Consider the following 26,841-nt stretch of genomic DNA (forward strand, 5'->3'; position numbering starts at 1 on the left):
CTATTTGTCTCCCCAATCATCCTGGTTTTAAAGTATCAACTCATTTGCTTACACATGGAGATAATGCATCAAGGGTACCTCTCTCTTTAATACCTCCTTCTGTAAAGGACTGTTCATTGATACTTTAACAAGGACCCCAGACTGCATCAGGGAGGGTGGGGTGGAGATCTGAGAAGGGGGTGCCTCCAGAGAGTGAGGGGGTCTCCCTGATCCTCAATCCTGGGCTCTGATGGGTTGGGAGAAGCCCTTGCCTGAAGCAGAGATATTTACGCAAGTTCGTAGACGACCACTTCCTGACCCTTCCCCTCTTCTGCCAGGCTGCTCTGAGTTTCCTAGAAGCCCCACTGCTTCTTGACATCGCTGACTCTGTCCCACCCACTGGCCGTGACCACCACTCTTCTAGCTGCCTCAGTCTGCTGGCACCCCTTCTGCAGCTGTGGCCAGAGCAGGGGCACTGTGGAGCCCCAGGTCGGATCGGGGGCTGATGAGCCAGGGTTCTGGCCATCAGTCAGCCTGACTCACAGCAGAAGGCTAGGCATGGCCTGGGTTAACTGAGTTAATGCAGCCTGGAATGCCTTCTCTCCAGGCGCCTCCCTGTTTCAGGCGAATCCTCCTTATTCTCTAGGGCCAGTTTAGATGCTTTCTGCTCTGTTACATCCTCCGGGATGAAAGCTGAGTCAGATATACGTCCTTTTCTCCCCTCACCCACACCATTTTTCTTCAATGAAGAAACTTGAATCAGAACTTACTCTAGTCTTCCTTTCATGAATAGTTAGGAATCGATATGCTTCTCTTTGGGGGCTTGCCTGGTGGCTCAGGGGTAAAGAATACACCTGCCGGTGCAGGACATGCAAGTTCAATGCCGGGTCGGGAAGATCCCCTGAAGGAGGGCATGGCAACCCACTCCAGTATTCCTGCCTGGAGAATCCCATGGACAGAGGGTCAGATACTGACTGAGCACATGCGTCTCTTTGCTACTGAATCACAAGCTTTTTGAGGCAGGAGCTGTGTCAACCAATTGTCTGCATTCCCTCCCCAGCACTTAGTAGCAGACTGGTATTTACTTAGCACTTTTATTTAGTACCTTTATGTGCAGGCACCAGGCGAGACACTTGACAAACTGAATCCCACGAACTTCACGAGAATCCAAAGAAGGAGTATTATGCTCGGTCTAAAGATAAGAAGATGGAGACTTGAAGAGATTAAATTGCTGGTCCAAAGTTGTACCATGAACATGCAGCATGGCCAGGACTTACTTGAGTCTAGGTCTTTGCAAACTGCAGAAGGAAGGTTTCCATTCTCCCGAAGCACCCCAGGAGCTTGTCTGCAAGGCCTTAGGGTGAAACTGAGCCCATGGACTTCTCCAGCCCCACCCTGCTCCTTCTTGTCCTGTCTCCCCACTTCTAGATGGCTTCCCCCGATTCCTCCTCCCACGAATGTCATGCTTTTCAGCAAAGTCAGGCAATGTGGTCATCTCCAAGTTTCTATCAACCTGGATCATTCGCTGTTGAGGAAACGGGAAGTGATTTTTGTTGAATGGCCCACGGCTGCCATTCAGCTGAACTGACCCTGTCGTCTGTGCACATCATCCCTTCCCTCTCGGACAGCATTCCTCCTTCTTCTTTCGCCCTCCTCCAATCCATGCCCAAGTCTAGAGTCATCTTTTTACAGGACTCATCTTTGTAAAAAAATTTTTTATTAGAGTATAGTTGATTACAAGTGCGTTAGTTTTAGATGTACAGCTGAGTGAATCAGTTACACATACTCACTCTTAGATTCTATTCCCAGACAAGCCATTATAGAGTATGGAGCAGAGTTCCCCATGCCATACAGCAGGTCCTTATTGGTTATCTACTTTATACAGAGAAGTGTTAAATGACTGATCTTTGACATGTTTCTCCCCTGCTTCAGATCCTGCAGGGGTTTCTGGTCACCATTCTCCTCATCCCTGTGCATCAGGTCCTCCTCCAGTCTCAGCTCTCATCACCCTCCCCACGCCCCAGCCCCTCAGCTGGACTAAACCAGAACACACCCCCTCGCCCCTGGTCCTCTGCCCTTACACATCGTTCTCCTTCGGTCTGAACAGCCTCCCTTCCCCGCTTGTTCTCCTCCAGACAATCCTACTCTCACCTTTTATTCTTCATTTTTATTGCTGTCCACTCAATTCACAACATTGTGTTAGTTTCAAGTAAACAGCAAACTGATTCAGTTCTCTCTCTATATATATATTCTTTTTCAGATTCTTTTCCATGACAGGTTATTATAAGATACTGAGAATAGATCCCTGTGCTACACAGTGGGTCCTTGGTGTGTATGTAGTAATTTTATATATAGTAATTTTATATATATTTTATATATAGTAATTTTATATATAGTAATCCTAGTGAAGTAAAAGTTGCTCAGCATGTCTGACTCTTTTGCAACCCCATGGACTATAGCCCGGCAGGCTATAGAAATACATCACTATACTGTTAAGGGCAACAGAGAGGAGCCAAATTAAATTAGCTGTTAACTCAACAGCTTATCTATTTGCTCAGGACTGTGCAGGATATGGGGGGCTTCCTTGGTAGCTCAAACAGTAAAGAATCTGCCTGCAATGCGGAAGACCTGGTTCAATCCCTGGTCGGGAAGATCCCCTGGAGAAGGGAACAGCTACCCACTCCAGTATTTTTGCCTGGAGAATCCCGTGGACAGAGGGGCCTGGCGGGCTACAGTCCAGGGGGTCACAAAGTGTTGGACACTACTGAGTGACTAACACTTTCACTTTCATGCAGGATATGGGCTTTTGAGAAATGCTCACTAAGCTCCATGTGCTTTGAAAACCTCATTGAAAGGCAATTAAGGGGGACATGAAACCAGGAGAACCAGATCAATAGACATTTTGAGCTCCTCCTACAGGTAAAATAGAAACACTAATCAGTAGTAAACATACTACACAATGCCGCTGATAAGGGCTAACGGACTTCATAGAGGCTGCAAGTGATAGGGACAGTGACTTGACCTCTGAACGAAGCCTTGCAGGATGTTGGATTAGCCAAGTGAATGAGGCAGGAAAGAAGGCAGTGAGTTATGAGTAATTCTGGACCTCCCACATCCATATTACCCTTGGCAATGACAAAGTCTAAATAATTCTCAACAGTTCCTATTGACTAGTCCATTGACTTCTGTGAGAAACTGGTTACTTTTTAAAACATTTTATTCTGTTGAAGTACAGTTGATTTACAATATTATGTTAATTCCTACTATACGGCAAAGTAATTCAGTTATACATAGACACACATTCTTTTTCACATTCTTTCCATTATGCTTTATCACAGAATATTAAATATATTTCCCTGTGCTATACAGTAGGACCGTGTTGTTTATCCATTCTACATGTAATAGTTTGCATCTGCTAATCCCATCTGCTTATAGCCACGTAGTATTATTTTTGTTTATGCAGTCAGTTCTCATTTAGAGGTAGGTAACTTTACTTTTACCCTGAGGGGGGTTGCTTTCTGGCATGCCAGGCTTCAGTTCAGTTCAGTCGCTCAGTCATGTCCGACTCTTTGCGACCCCATGAATCGCAGCATGCCAGGCCTCCCTGTCCATCACCAACTCCCGGAGTTCACTCCGACTCACGTCCATCGAGTCAGTGATGCCATCCAGCCATCTCATCCTCCGTTGTCCCCTTCCCCTCCTGCCCCCAATCCCTCCCAGCATCAGAGTCTTTTCCAATGAGTCAACTCTTTGCATGAGGTGGCCAAAGTACTGAAGTTTCAGCTTTAGCATCATTCCTTCCAAAGAAATCCCAGGGCTGATCTCCTTCAGAATGGACTGGTTGGATCTCCTTGCAGTCCAAGGGACTCTCAAGAGTCTTCTCCAGCACCACAGTTCAAAAGCATCAATTCTTTGGCACTCAGCCTTCTTCACAGTCCAACTCTCACATCCATACATGACCACAGGAAAAACCATAGCCTTGACTATACAGACCTTTGTTGGCAAAGTAATGTCTCTGCTTTTGAATATGCTATCTAGGTTGGTCATAACTTTCCTTCTAAGGAGTAAGCGTCTTTTAATTTCATGGCTGCAGTCACCATCTGCAGTGATTTTCCACGAGATATCCCTCCCCTGTGAGGACCCTGAGTTTCGTTTCCAGTCCCCCACACTCTGGGAAGCCATGAAAACTGAATCTGCTATTTATAAGGGTCTGTAAAAACCCTCAGAGTATAAATGCCTTCCCAATCTTCCTCAGCCCTACTTCATTCCCACTTTCATGCATAGTTTGGCCTGTTACGTCAGATTGCTTTAAACTTTTATGAAGATTTTTTAAAATATCCAGTTGTTTTAGATAATTTCAGGGGGAGAGTTGATGCAAATCATTTATCCTTTTGGTGGGGTCAGAACTGATTCCTCCCATACCAGGAGGAATTGGTCCTTTTGATTCATGACCTCTTTTTCCTCATGAGGCATCAGTCTTCAATATCACTTAGAGAAATGGTGTAATTTGCAAGGTAGCTGCAGCTACTTTGTACATGGCTCCTTACTTTCACCCTAATTGCCCCCAACAGCCATGCTTTTTTGAGTCCTTATGTTTGCTTTTTATAGTTCTCTTTCCTCCTCCTTTGCTCTCTTTTGCAGCTTTTTTCCTGCTCTCAGAGTGACTGCTGTATCTAGCCTCTCTGCTGAAAAATCATGGTTAGCTGAGAAATTACCTGATCAGCCATCATCAAACCACACCTGAAATATCCATACCCATTTCTAAGAGAAGCATAAACAGATGAAGCCATATCCTTATAATGATAAGACAGCACAAGGAAAGGAGGATGTTTAGTCTAAAAATGAGTCAACTTGGAGAGAGGGGGTGACACGACTGTTTTCTGCAAATATTTAAGGCATTATCAGACAGAGGAGACACTGGCCTTACCCTTTAACACTCCAGAAAAGAGAAGCAGAACCAAGAGAGGGAGATGGTGGCAACGTTTCAAGGAGGCAGGTTTCAGCTCCCTAGAAGAAGATAATCTTGAATAGGAAGAATTTCTGAAAGTTGATATTATGTGGACCTTACAAATTAGATGCAATATCTTGACTAGAAGTACTCTGGGCTCATGGAATAAAAATCTGATCCTTGAAAAAAAATTTTTTTTGATCCTTGGATGCTGTTCAGAACAATTAAAGGCGGTACCTGCTTAGTAATTTCATCAGTGAAATGAGATTCTTGCGTCTGGAGTCTAAATCACTGCTTCTCTCTCTGGTGGCTATGAATTAGGTGCATCAAGCTACAGACTTGGCTTCCTAATATATGCAACCTAGACCCTCCCCCTGACCTGTATCTTGTCAGGTTGAGTTTAGGAAGTGAAGCCGGGCAAATAAGTTGTGTCTGTGGCTATGTTTAACAGATTGAAAGAGGTTCACGCATTAGCCAGGAAGGAAACTGTCTGCTCTTTTTATTTCCTTTGAAAAAGGATTCTTATACTCCTAGATAAAACAATGTGTTATTTTTGTATCTGAAAAGGATGAGTGGACTGGGGAATCAAAGTGGCTTCTTTAAATAATCACAGGTCTTGTTTGGTTTGGACTGCCCAGAAGCACATGTGGAGAGCTCAAAGGGGAAGTGCTAATATTAAAAACAACAGCAAAAAAACTGTTACTAACCAGAATAGTTTCTGAAATTAACAGCCCTCCATAGTCCATGGAACTCAAGGGGACTGTTACAATGCAAGGGGGACACATTTTCATCTGAGGATTTAAAATAAACTGTATTTTATTACTCTAAGTAATAACCACTATATCGATATACATATATGTATGTGTATATGTGTTGGGTTGGCCAAAAAAATTCATTCAGGTTCTTATACAGTGTCACTGAAAAACTTGAACTTTTTGGCCAACCCAATATACATATACACACATTCTTCTAACACATTTAGGCTTTGCTATTGAAATAATAGCAAAGCATAATAATAGCATTTGTAATTATGCAAGAGAAAACAACTTGAAGAATAGCTACCATTTTTAACATTTGTTAAAAGCTTATTTATTTTGGGGGCTTGTGTCAGGTCTTCTTTGCAGCACAGGGAGCTCAGTACTTGCTCTAGAGCATGTGGGATCTTAGTTCCCTGACGAGTAATCAAACCCACATCCCCCGCCTCGCAAGGTGGATTCTTAACCACTGGACCACCAGGGAAGCCCCTGTAACATTTTTTGAGGATGACTGATGGATGCAAACAGGTGTGGTTTGTGAATTTTGTGCCACAATAACCCCTCAGTGACACATTTCAGGAAAGGACACACACGGCAGGAAGGATACGCTACATTCCTTAACAAAGTCCCAAACGTAAAGAGAAGGAAAAGGTTGGAACAGACTCGTCTTAGGGACTAGCCTCTCCCCTCTATCCTTCTCCCCCCGCCCCCATCCTTCTGAGCCTCCTCTGACACAGCTCTCTGCCCTGGCTCTCCTGGCACTAGGAAGGGTGTGATAAACTAATTCACACGGAGATATTGGTGACTGGTGTCACTCCTCTCATGGGTTTCCCCAGGAGAGGAGGGAGACAGTTGAGCTGGCAGCTCCCCGATTTCACCCTGGAGGGCTGGGGGCAGGCTGTGCATGCCTTTGTACTGAAACCTAAACAATGACAGAAAGCTGGCCTTGATCGAGAATGCAAAAAATGGTGCTGGAATTCAGTGAGAACATCTCACACTTGTTGACCGTGCAGTGCACCATTTTAAGCACGTAATATGCATCAGTCTTCTTCGCGTTTGTAACAATCCAAGGAGGGTTTTCTTTTCTACTTACAAGTGAGAATCTGAGGCCCCAAGAGGGTGAGGACTCTGTCCAGGGTTACAAAGCTGGGAAGTGGCGGCACTGAGAACTGGGTCCCTATTTAACCATTCCACTCGCCCGCCCCTCCACCTGGTGGGGAAGAGGCCCCGTTCTGAAGTCAGGTGTGTCCCTGCCCACGAGCCATGCAACCCTGGACAGATGATTTCCCTCCTGGAGCCTCAGTTTGCTCATCTGCAAAATGGGTGTGAATTATGGCATGCCAACCATACAGGGTTGCTGGAAGGATTAACAAACTTAACAGTGCATATGGCATATGATAAAAGCTTCTCAAATATATGAGGAGAATGGCAGGCTACAGTCCAGAGGGTCACACAGAGTTGGACACAACTGAAGCAACTTAGCATGCACACCTTATTTGTTAATATGATACATTGAATTTCATTTCAACAAAACTTGCTGTATTATACTTTTTCTAGACTTAGCCAGTAAGTCACACAAATGGTGTTCCAGGCCACAAAATTGCTATTTGACCTAAGGCTTTAACTTACTGTGATAAAAATGTGTTATAGAACTGATAGAATTGCAATTTTAAGTATCTTTACCTAAAGTTCCTCTTGAAATGTACTTCAAATTTAATCCAAATACAGTATGTCCATACCTCACTTCCCAAGTTGGTGTCTGTATACCAAATTATGTAGTATACATATGCTGCTGCTAAGTCGCTTCAGTCGTGTCCAACTCTGTGCAACCCTGTAGACAGCAGCCCACCAGGCTCCCCCATCCCTGGGATTCTCCAGGCAAGAACACTGGAGTGGGTTGCCATTTCCTCCTCCAATGCATGAAAGTGAAAAGTGAAAGTGAAGTCGCTCAGTCGTGTCCAACTCTTAGTGACCCCATGGACTGCAGCCTACCAGGCTCCTCCATCCATGGGATTTTCCAGGCAAGAGTAATGGAGTGGGGTGCCATTGCCTTCTCCAAGTATACATATAAGGCTTCACAATTCGTATGTATACCTAAAAGTAAGTGTGTGTATGTGTGTGTGCTCAGTCACTTCAGTCATGTCTAACTCTGTGCGACCCCATGGACTGAAGCCCACCAGGCTCCTCTGTCCATGGAATTCTCCAGGCAAGAGTACAGGAGTGGGTTGCCATGCCCTCCTCCAGGGGATCTTCCCAACCCAGGGGTCGAACCCACATCTCCTGCTTCTCCTGCTATTGGCAGGAAACACACCCTTCTCTTGATGTCCCAATAGCATAATGGGCAATAAACCAACATGAATGGTTCCCTCAAATTAAAACAACACCAGAACCAGAGAATAACTCCTAAGCCATGCTGAATGTTAGGCCAGTTTCTCAGGGAAAGTAACTCAGTGGTTTACAGAAAATGGTCAGTACTTGGGTCAAAGTCTGATTAGTTTTAGAAGGAAAAGCAAATTGTGTTTTACATAATATATTTGGATGAAAAAAAATTATGTTGCACTTGAAGTACAAAAAGTAATAAGAGGAGGACTTCCCTGGTGGTCCAGTGGTTAAGACTCTGTGCTCCCAACGCAGGGGGCATGGGTTCGATGCCTGGTCAGGGAACTAACGTTCTGCATGCTGTGTGTGTGTGTGTGTGTTAGTCGTTCAGTCGTGTTTGACTCTTTGTGACCCCATGGACTATACAGCCCACCAGACTCCTCTGTCACGGAATTCTCAAGGCAAGAATACTGGAGTGGGTAGCCATTCTCTTTTCCAGGGAATCTTCTCCACCCCGGGATGAAACCTGTGTCTCCCGCATTACAGGCGGATTCTTTACCGTCTGAGCCACCAGGGAAGTCCACATGCCACATAGCATGGCCAAAAAGAAAATAAAAAATAAATAAAAACAAGAAGTAATAAGAGGATATTTTAAAAGGAAAAGAGAGTGAAGCCTCCAAAATAACACCTAGTTTTATCCATCTCCCCTGTGAGGTGGGGTGCTGTTGGCACGTCCACACTTTAGGGACGGGGCTGGTGCACAGAGTCCCCGGCACTCACAGCTGTGTGCAGGGTCAGGGAAAGACTTCCTTCTCTGGAGTCAAGGCAGGCCTGGGGCTGGGGCCCTGGCCGCTTGCTGGGGAGTTGCCCTCACTTCTTAGGAGGCACCACCCGGCTACACCGCATAAGTTGAGCTACCCAGTTCGGCTGCCCGTTCACTCAGGTGGTCTGGGGCCACAAAGAGCCATGTGTCCCGGCCGGGATGATGCTGCCATGTCACACAGCCTGAGTCCCATGCAGACAGCGCTGCCCACCACCGTCAGAAAGGCTCAGGGCAGGACGGCAGGACACAGCCCAGCTCTGCAGACTCTAGAAAGACACGCCACCTTCAGAACTCAGCCCTTCCCCTGCCTGCCCATCCTACCCCAGCAGGGACGGGCCAAAGCCCGGGAGGGTAACTGACATGGCACGTTCTGGGCAGCCCGGTCCGCAATCTGAAATAAGAGGTACAAATACCTGACCTCTTTGAATCAGCCACCTTCTTGTCTTTATCCCATATAAAAACATCCTCATGCCACGTCCATGCGGCGCTCTAACACCCACCAGACATGAGGGACAGCCCTGAGATCCAGCGCTAAGTCCTGTTATTGTCAAATCCACCCATGTTCCCCTGCCTCCTACGCCCGCCATGTACAGCTGGGCTGTTTCATGCACCATGTTCATGAGCTGACACCAGCGAGGTGAAGCTGGGTCCAGGGCAGGCCAGTGTGTGGATGTCTGACCCCTGAAAACACAGCCGACAGTGGATGGGAAGAGATGCTGCTGACTTAGGTCAACCTACAGCGGATGATCCTCATGGTTACTTTCCAAGCGAAGATGAAAATCAAGTTACCGGACGAGACAGAGGCAGAGCCTGGATACCAGGTCTCACAAAATGAGTTCAGTTTTCAAAAAACAGTAACAGTATTAAATAGACCTTTCCCTTCTAACCAGTGTTCATCGAAGATGTTTTTAATGAGCTGATTCCTTAAATGCCTAAGTGCACCCGGACACATTCAGTCCCACTGCAAGGAATCTGCCTGAGTAAGGACTGTGGAATTACTTCGGGGGTCAACTTCCTGCCCCTGGGAATGCAGTGGGAAAGTTCCCACCGTGAGCGGGGTCTCTCGAGGTCAGTCCTTGCAGAGACTGTATGCAGACTGTGCTCAGTCCCAAGATGTTCTCGGCTCCTCCAGCAGCCAAAGGCCACTGTGTCCCAAGCAGGTCCCAGTCTGGTTTTTGGTTACATAAAACATATCTGCAGCATAAGCAAAGACACGTGTGTGTGTGTGAGAATACTGAGAGGAAACATTAAATCTCTCACCTCAGGGGCTCATAAATGCTCAGTTGTTCAGTCTTGTCCAACTCTTTGTGACCCCCTGGACTGCAGCCCACCAGACTCCTCTGTCCATGGGATTCTCCAGGCAAGAATACTGGAGTGGGTTGCCATTTCCTCCTCTAGGAGATCTTCCCGACCCAGGGATTGAACCTGCATCTCTGCATCTCCAGCATTGCAGGTGGATTCTTTACCACTAGTGCCACCTGGGAAACCCAAGGAAACCCAAACTCATTAACTTGCATTTATTGTCTTCCCATCGAGAGGACCCGTACTGAGAGAAGAGGGGGTCATGCCTGGAAATTTCTCAGTTTATCTCATGAGATCCAGGGAAGAATAACCACAAGCTGCCAGAGCAGCAAATGAAGCCAAGTCCACTCATTCATTCAACCAACACTTTCAGGATGCCTGCCTACCGCATGCCAGGCACTGTCCTCTGCACCAGAGGCATGACTGTGAACCAGAGAACCGCCTACTGCTGCTTCACTCAGAGCTCTGAACACACCTGTCCGTTCATACCTGAACACCAGACCATGAGCTCCTTTCCGTGCCCCTTCATTTACCACCACATTCCAGCCCCCAGGGCAGAGCCTGGCACTTGGGTGATGTTCTATATGCTTATTGGGTGAATATACGAGAATGGGAATTTGGCCTGAACCCTTTGAAAGCTTCATGAAACTCTCTAGAGACAAATCAAAGTATGACTTATCCACTCAGTTGGTGAGTGGGGACAACGAGTAAGGTGTGACCTCACCCCTGGGAAGTTGATATCCTGGTAGAGAAACAGTGAAGGCAGAAGCACAGAGTTGGAAGGGCTGGTCTATTTATGAAACTACAAGTATTTTGAAGTAGAGCATGTGGGGGGATGGTTGGGCAGCAGGAGATGAAGAAACAGGTGAGGTTGGGCAGACAGGATGTAAGAGCTTGGGTTTCTCTCCTGACAGTGCCGGGAGTAGGCAGCAATGATGGAATTTAAGGAGCCCCATCACTTTGTTGATAAAGGTCCATACAGTCAAAGCTGTGGTTTTTCCAGTAGTCATGTACAGATGTAAGAGTTGGACCATAAAGAAGGCTGAGCACTCAAGAATTAATATTTTCGAATTGTGGTGTTGGAGAGGACTCTTGAGAGTCCCTTAGACAGCAAGGAGTTCAAACCAGTCAATGCTAAAGGAAATCAGTCCTGAATATTCATTGGAAACACTGATGCTGAAGCTGAAGCTCCAATACTTTGGCCACCTGATGCGAAGAACTGACTCACTGGAAAAGACCCTGATGCTGGGAAAGACTGAGGGCAGGAGGAGAAGGGGGCGGCTGAGGATGAGATGGTTGGGTGATATCACCAACTCAATGGACATGATTTTGAGCAAACTCTGGGAGATGATGAAGGACAGGGAAGCCTGGCATGCTGCAGTCCATAGGGTTGCAAAGAGTCAGACATGACTGAGTGACTGAACAGCAGGATGGAATCTGTGATTCGGCAAGATCTCGTGGGCTTGAGCAGAGAAGAGACTGGGGGCTCGAGGCTGGCTAGGAAGCTGCTGCGGTCATTCAGGGGTACTGCAGGGGCCTTGACTTAGGTGGTGATCCTGCGGTAGGACAGGAGGAGAGGATTTCATGAGCCATGGAAGCAGAATGAACAGGAACTGGGGGTGGGCTGAAAAGAGAGGAAATGCCAGAGTCCCCTCCGGATGAGAAGACACACCGTGGCGGGGACTGTGGCCCACAGGGACTCTTTGTACATGGGAGCTGAATGGAGAAGAGGAAAGAGGCTCCAGTTTTTAGCTTGTGTACTTGCTCCTGTTCCGGGCAGAGAAGCTGCAGTGGCTCCAGCTGCCCGAGGCACTGAGTTGAGACCACAGGGATGCTCAGAATTCTTTCCCTGCCTCTTGTCCCACCTCCATCAGAGCCCTACCATTTCCCAGTTCTGGGTCATCACTCACACCTTCCCTCTGCCTATAGTGCCTTCCCCTGCCTTCACCCCTGCAGGTCAAGATCCATTTCAAGTGTCACCTCTCCCTCAACCTCCAAACTTTCTGCACCTCATTTCTTTCCATTTGCCTTAAGCCTCCTGGTTGGGTTGTAAGTGAGCTCCTGATAGCAACAGCTTTCCCTGAGTTACCCACCCATCTCCTTGCCTGGAGTCGGATTCAGTACATCTTCACTGAATTAAAACAAAGAGCCCAGGGACTTCCCTGGTGGTCCTGTGGCTCACTCTGTGCTCAAAAAATGCAGGGGCCCCCGGTTCGATCCCTGGTCAGGGAACAAGATCCCACACACCACAAGGAAGATCAAAGGTCCCGGATGCTGCAAATAAAACTCAGCACAGTCAAATAATTAAGTTAAAATAAACCAAGAGCTCCCCCGCCTACCGCCAATGAAGCCTTTATCCATGAAATGGGGATATTTCTTGCTCCCCTGCTTCATAGGCAGGTGTGAGGACTTGATGCATAGTAAGTGCTCAATAAAAAATACCATCATCCACATCACCATGTCTTGGGGGTTGCGGGGGGCGGTGCGGTGCAGGGCAGGAGGTGCCATGGAACATAGCATGCAGGATTTTAGTTCCCCAACCAGGGATCGAACCACTGGCCCACCAGGAAATTGCCTCACAATTTCTAAAGGGAATAAGTTTCACTTGATCTTGGCCTCACTTGATACTAAGTCTCTGTCTCCCTTGAATGGGCTTCCCTCATAGCTCAGTCGGTAAAAAAATCCACCTGCAATGCAGGAGACCCAGGTTCGATTCCTGGGTCGGGAAGACCCCCTGGAGAAGGAAATGGAAACCCACTCGAGTATTCTTGCCTGGAAAATCTCATGGACTGAGGAGCCTGGTGGGCTACAGTCCATGGGGTCGCAAGAGTCGGATACGACTTAGTGACTAAACTACTACCCATGAAGGTCAAGGACAAGGGCATCCCTTTAGAGCTCCCAGGACACTCCCCTGGCATCGAGAAGCAGGGAACCTCGGTCCTGGCTCACTGGGGCATTCCTTTAAATCCCAAGGAAGATCCTCTCTGGAAGCTTCTCTTGGATACCTTGGGTCTTTTCTTTCTGGTCGTGGAGAAACAGTGCTCAGCTTTCATCGCCAATTCTGAGGAACAATGTGATGGGGAAGAATCAGCTCCAGCAGGTCCCTTGGCTCAGCTCCGCCTGAGGAGGAGCCTCGGACATGAGAGATCCAGACATGAGTGGTCAGACCCAGAGGGTTGGCCTGTCTGTTCCAAGAGGAGTGAGTGGGTGATTGTGACAGTCCTGGAGCTTTATTTTTATTTTTAAAGTCTACTTTGAAGAAGTTTGTGATTCCCCAAGGAGACTTTTTATGTTCTTTTTTTTTTTTTTCTTTTTCTTTAGAATTTCCTCTCAAACCCATTAGGGAGATTTCACATCGTCCAGATTTAGCACTTTAATGAGGTCTTGTTCCTGCCTTAATCTTTTTTCCCATTTTTAATTTCTCCTCTGGCTTTTAACTCACTATTTCTGGAGTTGTTGGCAAACTCCACAGCAACATTTCTGGAAAGTCTTTTCATTTCCATGTGAGTTTATGACGATAATAGCGTGAACCCTGCCTGACCCAGAAGGTGAGAGGCTCTGTGCTGGGAGCCAATTGTGTTCGCCCTGATGAAGCACTTGGGGGCCACTGACCTTTTTCTGTCAAATCACAGACCCAGGGGTTGTGAGCTGCTGTTTAGCAGCCTCTTGGTGTTTTTCTCTCTCCAGGGACCTCGGACAAGTCCAACCTGGAGCTCATCACTCTGACGTGCACCTGTGTGGCTGCAACCCTCTTCTGGCTCCTGTTAACGCTTTTTATCCGAAAACTGAAAAGGGTAAGAATATTTCAGATGAAATTCTATGCTCCTTTTGGCAAAAATCTGCCACAAGGCCCAGTGGCACTCCTGCTGTAGCAGCATCATGCTCGATTTCCCCCAAAAATGCCTGCTCCCCCAAATGCCTGATGTCCAGAGCAGGCCCTGAACAGGTGAACATGCCAGATGAATCATTAAACCGTCTCTCAGGACTTCCTTCCCTGTTTGTCCAGCAGTTAAGACTCCACGCTTCCACTGCAGGGGGCAAGGGTTCAATCCCTGGCCAGGGAATGAAGATCCCGCATGCCTGATGGCCAAAAAAAAAAGAAAATCCAAAAAACAAACTTCTCACCCTAACGTGGGGTTTTCAAAAAATAAAAAGCTAGAACAATGAACAGATGACTGTGTCCCACACATAGAAGGAACATCTTCAGTGTAAAAGGAAGTCTGTAAAGTCCACACGAGATCTGAGAAATATTCATTTTCTTAATCTCACTCTCTGCTGAGAGACAAAAAGGAAAAGGCAAAATAAAGACCCACCTCTGTCTTATCTCTGTCTGCTGTTCCATACTCTGAGCCCCATGTTAAAATTAAGTTCTTCAGCGTGTGAGGCTCAGGTTGGAATTCAAGACATCAGATTCCTATCGTTAGGCCTGTTAGCATAACCTGTGCTTCTCTGAAGTTTATTGGGTGGGGAGGGAGGGGGCAACGAGCCAACACTCATTCGTTCATTCATGCCTTAAATACTTCCCAGGCGCCCGTTCAGGGCAGAGGCCAGGCCCTGTGTAGGGCTCTCTGGTGACAGAGCAGAGGAGAGGCTGCTGTGTGTAGTCTGGGGAGAGACTGACTGTAGCTCAGGCAGACGTCAAGCGGTGACCGGAGTCAGCCGACTACATAGCATGTAAGGGAGGCGAAGTCTGCAGGCAGAGGAGATGCGGTGAGGAGGACAGACTGACCCGGGCAGAGGTGGGGACGACGGACAGGGGAGGCAGGAGAGGAGAGGCTGTCCAGGCCAGCCCTGTAGGCCGCGGGAAGCAATTTCCTTTGTGTTTTAGAAGAGGAAGCCTTGGTGGGGGGTGGGGGGGTGGTGGTTAAGCAAAGGTAGGTGATTTTAAGTGTGAGAGACCTATGTCTAGAAAGACGATTTCAGGCTGTATGAGGAGAAAGATCCAGAGAGGACAAGAGTGAATAGAGAAGAACCCAGTGAACAGAAGAATGCAGTCTAAGTCAGAAATGACGGTCGCTTAGTCCAAAGGATTAGACTTGAAGGGATATTTAGGAGATACAATCAACAGGACTTGTAAAGTACCAAGGAGAGACCTCCTCAATTTCTAGAGCTGTATTAGTCCTTATTAACATGCAAGTCTTTTTTTTTTTTAAGAATGATTATACTATTTTTATTTAAATTTTTTAATTTATAAAGGCTAGTTTTGGTTGCTGTTAAAAGATAATATATTAAAATAAAATATATAGAAGAAAAATATATCAAAAAAACAGTTATCTTTAAGTAGTTCTGAATTAGAAAATCATTACATAACATAATAAGCTTCTCATCTCTTATGCTTTAATTATTTTTTTTAAAATCACTTTAAATCACTTTCACCATTTTATGTCTTGAGTGTTTGTGGCACATTTGGGGAGCTCTTTATGTCATATCTCAGTCCTTTACAAAACACAAAGATATAAATATATTATTATTCCCATTTTAAGGAGAGGGAAACAGGCTCAAAGAGGTAAAGTAACCCGCCTAGAGTCACTCAGCTAGTTAGAGTCGCAGCTGAGTTTTGAATTCAGGTTGTGTGACCTTAGACTTGCTGTTCGAAACCAGGAAGGTTATACTTTCCAGGGTTGGTATGTCGACTGGCAGCCCCTCCTGTGTGGTGAATAAATAACCTAAGGCTTTTGCTGCGTGGAGCAACTGGCTTTAAGACAAGGAAAGCCACTGCTTTCGAAGGAAGCAAAAGTTAAACAACGGGATTTGGAAAGGGGAGGTACATCATATAGGAAAACACATCTAACAACAGCGGGACCTGCCAAATCTGCAAGGGCGGTACAAAGACTGCAGAGTTCAAAGGAAGAGAGGGCAGAGAGACTTCAGAGAGCTCCGTTTAGAGACTGACTTTGAAGGTTGCGGCTGGAAGGAAAGCAGTAGGAAAACAGCCCACCCTTACTCTGGCCCACTCCCCAGGTTAGGGACAACGTCTGGGTACTTTGCATATGGGAGCTTAGTGGAAATAACACTGGAAAGGCACTCTGGGACTCAATCGAAGAGGTCCCCTGTATGTCTAAAAAGTTAGAAAATTTGAATGTCAATTAGAAAGGATGAAGGCAAGAAATGACCATCTCAATGACAGAATGCCTTTAGGATTTGAGAAGTAATTGGTTTGGGAAGGCGAAGAGGAACAAGGCATCAAAAACATATCTCCAACTGATTTCTCTAACCGCTGTGTAAATTCCTCACTGATAAGGACTGTATTTTCTCTTTTCATCCTCACCCTGCACAGGCCAACTAAAGCTAATATTTATTCATGCTTGCTATACACTAGGCCCCTCAAATAGCTTTTCATAGACTATTTTGCATGATTTTCACAGCAACTCTATGAGATAAGTACCACCACTGACACTGCCTTACTGATAAGGAAACTAGGCTTAATAAAGCTAAGTAACTTGCCCAAGGTAATATGTAGGTTCTGATTCAACCCAGGCCTCCACGTCTGGGCTCTGAAGCGCCTGACCAAGCAATTTCCATGCCTAGCACCCAGTGGGTGCTCCATGATTTTGTCAGTTGAAAGAATAAGCATTGGTCAACCAAGATTCTACCAGCAGGCTCGTCTCAAAGCCCTTCCTGAAGGTCTGTTGGGTATCTCCTCTCATCTGCCTTAAGACAAACCATAGGACTCCTCAGGTGCCATGTAGGCAGACTGTCTTCCGTGGGCTGCTCCCCTGGCTCGGTCACTACCCCTGCCCACCTCTCTCAGCTCCCACAGGACCAAAAGCTGTCCCTGGCTGGGCTGCAGCTCTTCCTCTGCTCTTGGAAGACTGGAGATCGTGTCTCATGGCCTTGGCTATTGCACACGCTGAGAACTGGAGTCATCAAAGCTCCCATCCATGCCACTCATGAGCACCCAGGACCCTGGTGTGGGAAACAACACTACTGTCCAGCCCTGCAGCCTCACACTAGTGTCTTTAAGTGCCCCCACACACAGTCTACCATGCTGGCAAACGCAGCTCATGACAAACGTGCTCCCTATCTGTCTCCATTTTCCACTCTTTGTGGAGGCCAGGCAATCTTCCTGCCCTGAGCTATCTGTCACACATTTCAGTGATAATTTTTGTGAGAAAGAGGCAGATTGCGAGTGATGGATGAGGTGAGCTGTGACAGTCCAGGACGGGGTGAGTCAGGGCCAAAGAATGTGGGCGGGTGTGAAGTGGAATGGATGGGGAGGTTTGTCTTCTCTGCTCAACTCTGATCCTGTTTAGGGAAATGCGCAGAAAGGAAGGGCCCTAAATGCATTGAAATGAAGTGTAAGTAACTTCTAGACAAGAGTTATCAAAACCCAGCCTCTATGGGCAAGCATACTTCTTTTCTGTCCTGCCTGCGGAAATGCAGCCAATTCTACAATCAATTAATATGAACAGGGTACATTAACCATGAATGTGAACCCAACACACCAAATGTAAATCCGGTTACATATGATCTGAAATAAAGGGTATGTTCTGGGCTTCATTTGCATCACCAACATAAAACAAGCACTAGAAGGTAGGTGCCACCTCATTTATTTGACATCTTATTATACCAGTAGCCAAAAGAGCTTGGAATATAGCTGTGTATAAGTCTCACCCCTTTGCCTTTGAAATAATCAACTTCTATTTTTTTTTAATTTTGTTTATAGCAAATATTTACTATTTCTTAACTTTGATTTCTCACTGAAGACAAATCTATTTTCTTTTTGTACATTTTTCATCTTTTTCCTGCCTGTGAGTCACAGCTATGTATGCTAAATATATAAACTTGCAATGTGCTGAATAACCTTGCATTTTACATGAATTTTAATGTAAATACTCAAACAGTTCAAATGAATCCAGTCCATCTGAATAGGGACTCACAAAATTTCGGTCACCAGGAAACTTGTGGAGCCTACTTGCTGGTGGATTCCTTTATATTATTCTTTCAGAGGGCTGACTGACTGGTGTTTAAGTTCTGAGCTCAGAACCCTTTTTCTGTAACTCCTCCAGGTAAATCCTATTCTAATCTCACTCTAGCCTTTTCAGGTTGCTGCGGCAACCAAGGGGCCTTCTGCGTGTCTTTAACCACTTCACGTGAAATGTGCTTCTCCACTGTCCCAGGGACCCTGGGTTTACTTGGCCACTTTAGCCTTTCTTACAAATGCAGAAAAGCCACAACCCACTGCTGACCCATCTGCCACTCATATTCCTGGAGAATGACCATGGAAAGTTATTTATAGTCATTGTTTGGAATGATTTTATTAAAATACTTTGCATTTTTTCAGAGAAGAATTATGTGATCACTGCTTGGTGGTGGTTTAGTCGCTAAGTCCTGTCCGACTCTTTGTGACCCCATGGACCATAGCCCACCAGGTTCCTCTATTCATGGAATTTCCCAGGCGAGGATACTGGAATGGGCCACCCTTCCCTTCTCCAGGAGATCTTCCCCACCCAGGGATCAACCCACCTCTCCTGCATTGGCAGCTGGATTCTCTACCACTGAGCCACCTGAGAGTTTCTGATCACTGTTTAAGAAAAAGCATTAAGGTCACTGCAGAATCTGGGTGCATTTTGTCAGAGACAGGACAGTGGAGGGGTACCAGAGAAACACACTGTGAAAAGAGTAAGGAGTGGCTTGATGGAAATCACATGCTCGCGTGTGATGCATCTACATGCATGCAGAGGGCACATGCTGCTCCCGACCATGTGGTTTCAATCCAACGAACCAAAATAGGAGCTGATGATGCCAAGTATTGTTTTACATTACATATTTGGGTTTAAGTTGTTCCCTAGTTGGTGACTCTGAGATCTCTTTATTCCTTAGTCGTCTTCTGAGATTAAAGCTGACTACCTGTCGATTATCATGGACCCGGATGAAGTTCCCCTGGATGAGCAGTGCGATCGGCTCCCTTATGATGCCAGCAAGTGGGAGTTTGCCCGGGAGAGACTTAAACTGGGTAATGTATTTGTTCCCTGGATTCCTAAACCTGCACCAAGCACCCACGGCCCACAAAACACAGTGCTCTGAGGGAAGCAGAAGTAACTAGATGCAGGATTCTACCCTCTAGTTGCTCAAAAACTAGCAAGGGAGATAAAGAGATAAAGAATTCTCTGGAATGGTGAGACAAGTCAAAGGGACAAGGCAGCGCCTGTCCCTTCTTTCAACAGTCATTAGGCATCTTCACCAAGCAGCTGACACCCATCTCAGTGGTAGGGATGCAAAGGTGCTTGAGTCCATCCCCTCGAAGGGAGGACACAGACATGAGAGCAGATAAAGTGAAGGGGAAGGGAGCAATTAGTTTCAGCAGTGTCTTATAGGCACTGTTAAATAACAAAACTTCTGTGAATGATAAAATGGTGAACATGTGCCCCAGTGTTCATTGCAGCACTATTTACAATAGCCAAGACATGGGAGCAACCTAGAGGTCCATTGACAGATGAATGGATAAAGAAGTTGTGGTACATACATACAATGGGATATTACTGAGCCATTAAAAGGAATGAATGAGTCAGTTCTAGTGAAGTGGATGAAACAAGAGCCTATTACACAGAGTGAAGTAAGTCAAAAAGAGAAAAACAAGTATCATATATGCTAAGTCACTTCAGTTTTGTCCAACTCTTTGCAACCCTGTGGACTGTAGCCCTCCAGGCTCCTCTGTCCATGAGATTCTCCAGGCAAGAATTTTGGAGTGGGTTGCCACGTCCTCCTCCAGGGGATCTTCCTCACCTGGGAATGAAACCACATCTTTTACATCTCCTATATTGGCAGCTGGGTTCTTTACCCCTAGCCCTACCTGGGAAGCCCCGATCCCATGGACTTTAGTCTGCCAGACTCCTCTGTCCATGGGATTTCCCAGGCAAGAATACTGGAGTGGATAGCCGTTCCCTTCTCCAAGGGATCTTCCCAACCCAGGGAGCAAACCCGTGTCTCTTGCACTGAGGGCAGAGTCTTAGCCATCTGAGTCAGGGAAACCCAAATATCATGTATTAACACATATGTATGGAATCTAGAAAGATGGTACTGATGAGCCTGTTCACAGGGCAGCGATGGAGTTGCAGACACAGAGACTTGTGGACACAGCAGGGGAAGGAAAGGGCGGGACAAATTGAGAGTAGCTGGAAATCCATATATGACCATGTATAAAATAGACAACTAGTGGGAATTTACCATAGGACACAGGGAGCTCAACCTGGTGCTCTGTGACAACCTAGAGGAGCAGGATGGGGTAGGGGCTCGGAGGGAGGTTCAAGAAGGAGGGGACACGGGTACATCTATGGCTGCTTCATGTTGATGTATGGCAGAAACCAACACAACATTGTAAAGTGATTATTCTCCAATTAAAAATAAATAAAATGTTTTAAAAATTAGAAAGTGGTGACCTGGAACACAATTCAGAATGGGGAGGTGCAGGGAAACCGAGTATTTGGTGAAAAAGCTGGTGCTTGGCACAACTGCGGATCAAAAAGCCCCGTTGCACGAATCTATAAGTTACATACTTTGAATTTCCCTGGGTGTCTGAAATGGCCAACACAGAGAAGAAAGCCTTTCTCTTTCATGTTTATGCTCCACGACAGAAAGGGAAGATTGTTGTTTCCTAGGTAACAGGGATGCTGTCAACACCAGGTAATGTGCTTTCCCTCCAGCTCAGCCCCCAAGTCCCTCCAGCTCAGAGGTCACAATGCACATTACTCTTCAGCCCAGGAGCTACAGAACAACAGGAGCCGCCAAGACTCCAGATACTCAGACAGTGGCTTCTGAGGAATCATTAGTATTTGGAACTAGGGAGAGAGATCGTGGAGCCAGTGGCGCTTGTTACTCAGTGCAGAGCTCTTGTTACAAATGCAGTCGCAAAGCCGCCCCTCCCCGACACGCAGACTGTATGGGGGGAGGGGAGAGGACAGAGGGATTTTCTCGTTGTTCTCTTGGGCTGCGATTCATGGGGTCACAAAGAGTCGGACACGACTGAGCAACTGAACTGAACTGCACTGAACTGGGCTTGATTCCACCTTTATTTCTCCCTATATGAGAAAGAAGACTTTGTTGGCCCCAAGAATGTGTGCTGTTTGGCTTGGGGGAGAAAATTGGAAATCAGTAAAAAAAATGCTGGAAAGACAGGCGAAACCCAGCAATGGCTGCTGATGGGGACAGTGGCGGGGTCAACTAAATTTAGAGTAGTTTGGGGCAGGTGGTATACCAGATGAGTTCCTTCTGTAAATCTAAATTACATGGCAGCTGGCCCAGACGCTCCCCCCCCCCCAGCCCCCAGTGACCTTGGCAGGAACATGGGATAATTTCCCCACAACTGTAAGCCATTCTCAGGCCACACTGCTTTCCAAAGGTATTAGTCACAAGCAGACACACTTCTTCTGTACAGGATGCAAGAGCTTTCTGTCCCATTCCTTCATCCCTTGGCCTAGGACCACTATGACCCTTGATGGCCCATCGAGGTAGACTGTGAACCAGAATTCCCCCCAGGGCTCTGTGGGTTTAGATAAGCCCATTTCAGAAGATGCTCCTTGCTAGAGATCTTATAGTTCTCTTCCCTCCCAGAGTTGCCAGATGCAATGATTCAGCTGATAGGCATGAGAGTGTCTCTGACGGGTGAGAGTAAGTGTGTCAGACAAACCAGCTTGGCCTTTCAGTGCCGAGTATGGCTCCAAGGGCCAGGGGAAGCCTCGCCCCACTTCTATGGGAGCAGAGAGGGCCAAGATGTGTTTCTTAAGCCAAGTAGATAACAGAACAATCTGAAGTCACGTCTGACAAGTGAAAGTAACCAAAATGATGTCTGGATGGATGAAGAGGAAAAGTTGGTTTGATGCGAGAGTAATAATGGGTTACAAATATAGAGAAACACACAGACCAAATGGCTTCTGATTTCAGCTGTGTCTTCCCTCTGGGTTACAACCCGCAGCCCTGGTGAGAGAAGCTGGAATTGATAGCATCTGAGAGACAGACAGGGCTGGGGTTGGGTCCAGAGTATTGCTACCACTGAAATTCCTGGAATCTAGAACTAAAGAAACTTGTTTTATTAGTGATTCCTCACCAAAGCTGGCTGGGAGAAAATTCAACTCCTGTATATTTATCACAGAAGTTGAGATCATGTCAAACAGGGGATCTTCCCATTGGAAGATAAAGTCAGAATTACCTACCATGGGAAAGCACACAGGATGTCTGAAATCTGGTGAGTGGCTTGAGCCTGGGCTGCTTCTGCCTCCTGGAAAACCAGCCTGGATGCCAAGAAGGGCTCAGCTCCAGGCTGCTCTGCTCTCCCCAACCACCCTCCATGTCCAGGGACCCTAACCAGTCCCTCTCAGAGGAGATCCCGGTAGTATTCCATTCCATAACAATGACCCAGCACTTTTCCAAGCTAGCTAGTGGCATCCAGGTAGCACCAAGGAGGATTAAGGGAAAAGAAGGACAAAGCGAGGTCAAGTCCAGCGTGGCAGGGCTCCCCTGACACTGGAATTGTGGGTCCGCCAGAAGACCGCAATGTATCAGACGATTAAAGAGCCTGTAAGAGCTTCAGGCTGTTTTACGAGGCGACAGTCAACTTCCAAGAGAATAAATGAAAAATCTGAAGGAGGTCAAGTGAGAACAGGCTCGTTCTCACCGGTCAGGGCAAAGTCCTCAACCCACAGAAGTTGACGTCATGTCCGACAGGGCACCTTCCCATTGGAAGACGGGAAGTGTTTTGTGCTGACAAGGAAGGGAATGCGTGGGGGCTGGAGATGTGGGGATGAAAAAGACGCGGCCTGCCCCAGACAAACAGGAGTCTGTGGACAGGCACCCAAGACAGAGATGCTCTTTACCTGTTTCAGGCTCAGGACAATTTTCACAGGAGACAATAGAAGGTGATGCAGAAAAAAAGGTGTTCTTTTACCCTATGAAAGCAAGGATTAAGCCTCTAATCAGAAAACACCAATTTTTACAAATCTGGGGAAGGCATCTGCCAGCGTGCTTCCCGTATCCCATTTCAGGGTCCACTTGACACTCTTGTATGTAAGAGAGAAGCCCTGATTTCGCTATTTATTGGACACTTTGATCTGAAGAAGGAAGCAGAGACTGTATCCTGGCCCACGAGCATGCCTTGGGAGGAGGATCTCTGTCAGCACGACAGGTACCCCTCTGACCCGGGGAGGCGTGTCATCTTACCAGCGTCCCCGTGAGACCCAGGCAGGGAGACGCCTCTGATGACATGTGACAGAGCTCTTCCCACGTCCTTACTGGATGCTGGGGGGTGGGCAGTGGAAGACTCTAAGTTGAGGCAGGTGAGGACACTTTGATACAGAGGAGTTGTGCATGCAAGTATAAAGGTTCCAGTGGGATGAGGACAAGGAGAGCTTCATAACAAACTTTCCAAGAATCTTAACAAATAACAAACTGTGTCCTTTGGGAAGGAAGGGAGGGGGAGAGGAAAGTTAGCTCACTGAAAACACATTATCAGAACAGACCGAGAAAGAAGTGGGGCCAGAGGTGCTGTGTTAAATTAACACTGACTACCAAAAACATTACTTTGCCAACAAAGGTCCATCTAGTCAAGGCTATGGTTTTTCCAGTAGTCATGTATGGATGTGAGAGTTGGACTACAAAGAAGGCTGAGCACAGAAGAATTGATGCTTTTGAAGTGTGGTATTAGAGAAGACTCTTGAGAGTCCCTTGGACTGCAAGGAGATCCAACCAGTCCATCCTAAACGAGATCAGTCCTGAATATTCATTGGAAGGACTGATGTTGAAGCTGAAACTCCAATACTTTGGCCACCTGATGTGAAGAGCTGACTCATTTGAAAAGACCCTGATGCTGGGAAAGATTGAAGGCAGGAGGAGAAGGGGACGACAGAGGATGAGATGGTTGGATGGCATCACTGACTCGATGGACATGAGTTTGAGTAAACTCTGGGAATTGGTGATGGACAGGAAGGCCTGGCATGCTGCAGTCCATGGGGTAGCAAAGAGTCGGACACGACTGAGCGACTGAACTGAACTGAACAGAACCAGGATTTAATTTTCATCAGAAGCATTTTGTTGGCTTCCCCTACTCCACAGCTCTGCCCCCAAAGAACAAAAGGGGACTTCTTTGGCTCACTCTTTCTTCTGCCATACCATGACTGAGGGGTACTGGTTTCCTACTGGACAGGTTGGAGTCAGCTACCTGTGTCCTGGAGATGCAGAAGGAAGCACTGATCAAAAAAGGGGGGAGATGCCTCCTCACAGAGCACTGTTCAGCTGTGTATCCCACGGGCCCCTCCAGTTAACTTAGGACTGTAAGAGACTTGGTTTGAGCATCTCACAAACTCCCCAATGCACCTCTCCCTTCTGTACTAATGCACAGGGACCCTGATGCCCCATGCACCAAGTTCTGGGAAGATTCAGGCATGGTCCTTGCCCCTTTGAGTCTAGTGGTTTCGTTCAAGGGTGAAGGAAACAAACAAATGTGGTAGCAGTCATTAGAACATAACATACCACGGGAACCACGAAGGAAACCTCAAACTTTGTTATTGCACTTGGCAACCACCTCTCTGTGGTGAAACTAATTGCTACCCAGGGTTGAGGGGCGCATGTTTTGAACCACAAAGATTTGTAATCATCATGTAAAGACACATTAAAAATATTCTGCCTGGCAAGGAAGTCTGAGAAATGCCTTAAGTGATTTTTCGGTAGCTCTGACGCATCATTATAGCCAACAGCAGTAACCACCCTTGTCGGTTTGTTCCCTTTGCTGAAACACGGGTCAGAAGAAATAAGCTTAAGTGGCAAGAAAAGGGGTTTAGTTTAAACATAGGGGAATTTTTGTGGTAATGATGTTATCAGACAATGGAAAAAACCAACTGCAGATTCTGTAGCCTCTCCCCCAGGAGAGGGACTGTGCAAAAGAAAACGGGCCATACAGCTGCCCCCAAATGTCCTGGAAGGTCCTAGCCTTGCTGTACAGGGCACGGGCCACATGGCCGTGCAGTAAAGAGTTGGAAGGAAACTACCACATAAATGTGTCCCTAACCCATTTGGGGTCTGTTCATTGGAGATTCCCTTCAAAGCTACATGCCACACATACACACATAGGGAAAAGACCCTTTCTTCCTGAAAAAGACTTCAACCGATACTGCTGCCTTGGCAAACAAACCGTCTTCTTTCCATCGTAGGCAAGTCACTCGGAAGAGGGGCTTTCGGAAAAGTGGTGCAAGCATCGGCGTTCGGCATCAAGAAATCACCCACCTGCCGGACTGTGGCTGTAAAGATGCTGAAAGGTATGGATGCTCTAACTGGGCTTTCAACTTCCCCATTACGTTCCCTGGGTGTTGGTACTCGTGGAATGTGGCCTAGCAGCAGACAGAGGCCGTGTCTGCTCTGGCCACATAACTTTCTTCTGCTGGAAGACCCTTGACCTCTGGAGCTTTCCATGAGGCCACCAAGAGCTCAAAATAAACCTTGTAAGTGAAACAGTCCAGCAGTATCCATGGGAAAATGATTTCCGTCAAAGACGTTTTTCCTACCACGTCTCAAACTCTTCTAGGCTACCAGGGACCTAAGCTCACAGTAACCACAGGTATGAATTTTTGGAGCAGTCCGCTATGACATTACAATGGAAACTTGGCTGTATGTCTAATCTCAAAGGCTCAGCTGGGGCTTGAGCTCACCATAAAGACAATGAAGCTAGAACAATTGAGTTGATCAGAACGTCAAGCTATTTTATAGGATCAGGTCCTGTCCATAAAACATTTCCTCTTTAGAGATTTAAAAACAAATAAACAAATTATCTTTCTACGTTGACAATACTATCACTCTGTGAAGCACTGGGAGGTGGTCAAATGACAAAGCGATTTACGACCACCACCCTAAGACAGAGTGAAAATGAAAACCACTGAAAATCTCATAAACCAAACATCTCCAAGACACACAGCTCCCGACTGCAGGGGTCCCCAACCTCCAGAATCTACCGTCTGATGATCTGAGGTGGAGCCGATGTAGTAATAACACAAATAAAGTGCATAATGAATGTGATGCACATGAATCATCCTGAAACCATCTCCTCCCCTTGCCCCCAGTCCATGGAAAAATTATCCACAAAACTGGCCCCTGGTGCCAAAAAGGTTGGGGACCTCTGCTTTAAAGTAAACACTTCTTCATCGTGATGAAATGGTCATGTTACTTCGATGCATTTTAAGGTTCCCAAACCGAAAGAAACAGGACTGAAAGCCCACAGGGCAGTTTTCAGCTTTCCAACATTGCTGACACATTGCCAGGGGGTTTTCAGGCACAGGAAGCTCTGAGCTCAGCCAAGCAGGTAGCTGGCAAAGAGTCCAGCTGAGAGACCCACTCGCTGGAGTGGGGCGGGGGGGGAGGGGGGGGCGGGAACGGCAAAGCCTTCACCTTCATCCAGCGCTGACACCGTCACTGCAGAAAGCCCCGTGTGGTGATATTTTCCACTTCAAAAGCCTGTCGAGTGACGGCTCTGATAAAGCTCTACAAAGAGCCTGAAGGTAGCCAGGAGAAAGGACTTTTGCATCCATGAAACAGGAGGATTTGTTCAAGGGGAACTACCCAGATGATCACAGGCATTTCTGAGATCATCCTGCATTCCAGCACCCTACCCTGGACAGCCCCAATCCCAGGGTCTAAAGAGAAAAGGCATCAACACATCTTCTATGCTAGAAAGCACCAGACAAGGTATTGGGTTATGGAAAAACCCAAACGAAACTTCTGGCCAACCCTATATACTT

The 26,841-nt window shown here is 46.7% G+C and overlaps 1 protein-coding gene across 3 annotated transcripts in view; it reads left to right on the forward strand.

Annotated features, from left to right (window-relative positions):
• The window catches only part of FLT1 (fms related receptor tyrosine kinase 1), a 205,688-nt gene that overhangs the window by 146,194 nt on the left and 32,653 nt on the right, over positions 1–26,841 (forward strand). For 2 of the 3 annotated variants that reach the window (XM_086329568.1, XM_086329567.1), the window contains 3 exons: positions 13,814–13,920; positions 18,950–19,082; positions 25,264–25,368. In XM_086329568.1, the coding sequence (XP_086185694.1) occupies positions 13,814–13,920; positions 18,950–19,082; positions 25,264–25,368 (345 nt within the window). Of the gene's footprint in view, positions 1–4,620; positions 5,181–13,813; positions 13,921–18,949; positions 19,083–25,263; positions 25,369–26,841 lie in introns of those variants that run through there. The other variant, XM_086329571.1, reaches the window with a different exon arrangement.

This window comes from Bos grunniens, chromosome 12 (genome assembly GCF_055505025.1).
Source record: "Bos grunniens cultivar Pamir isolate PY7600 chromosome 12, Bosgru_T2T1.0, whole genome shotgun sequence".
NCBI classification, from domain to species: Eukaryota; Metazoa; Chordata; class Mammalia; order Artiodactyla; family Bovidae; genus Bos; species Bos grunniens.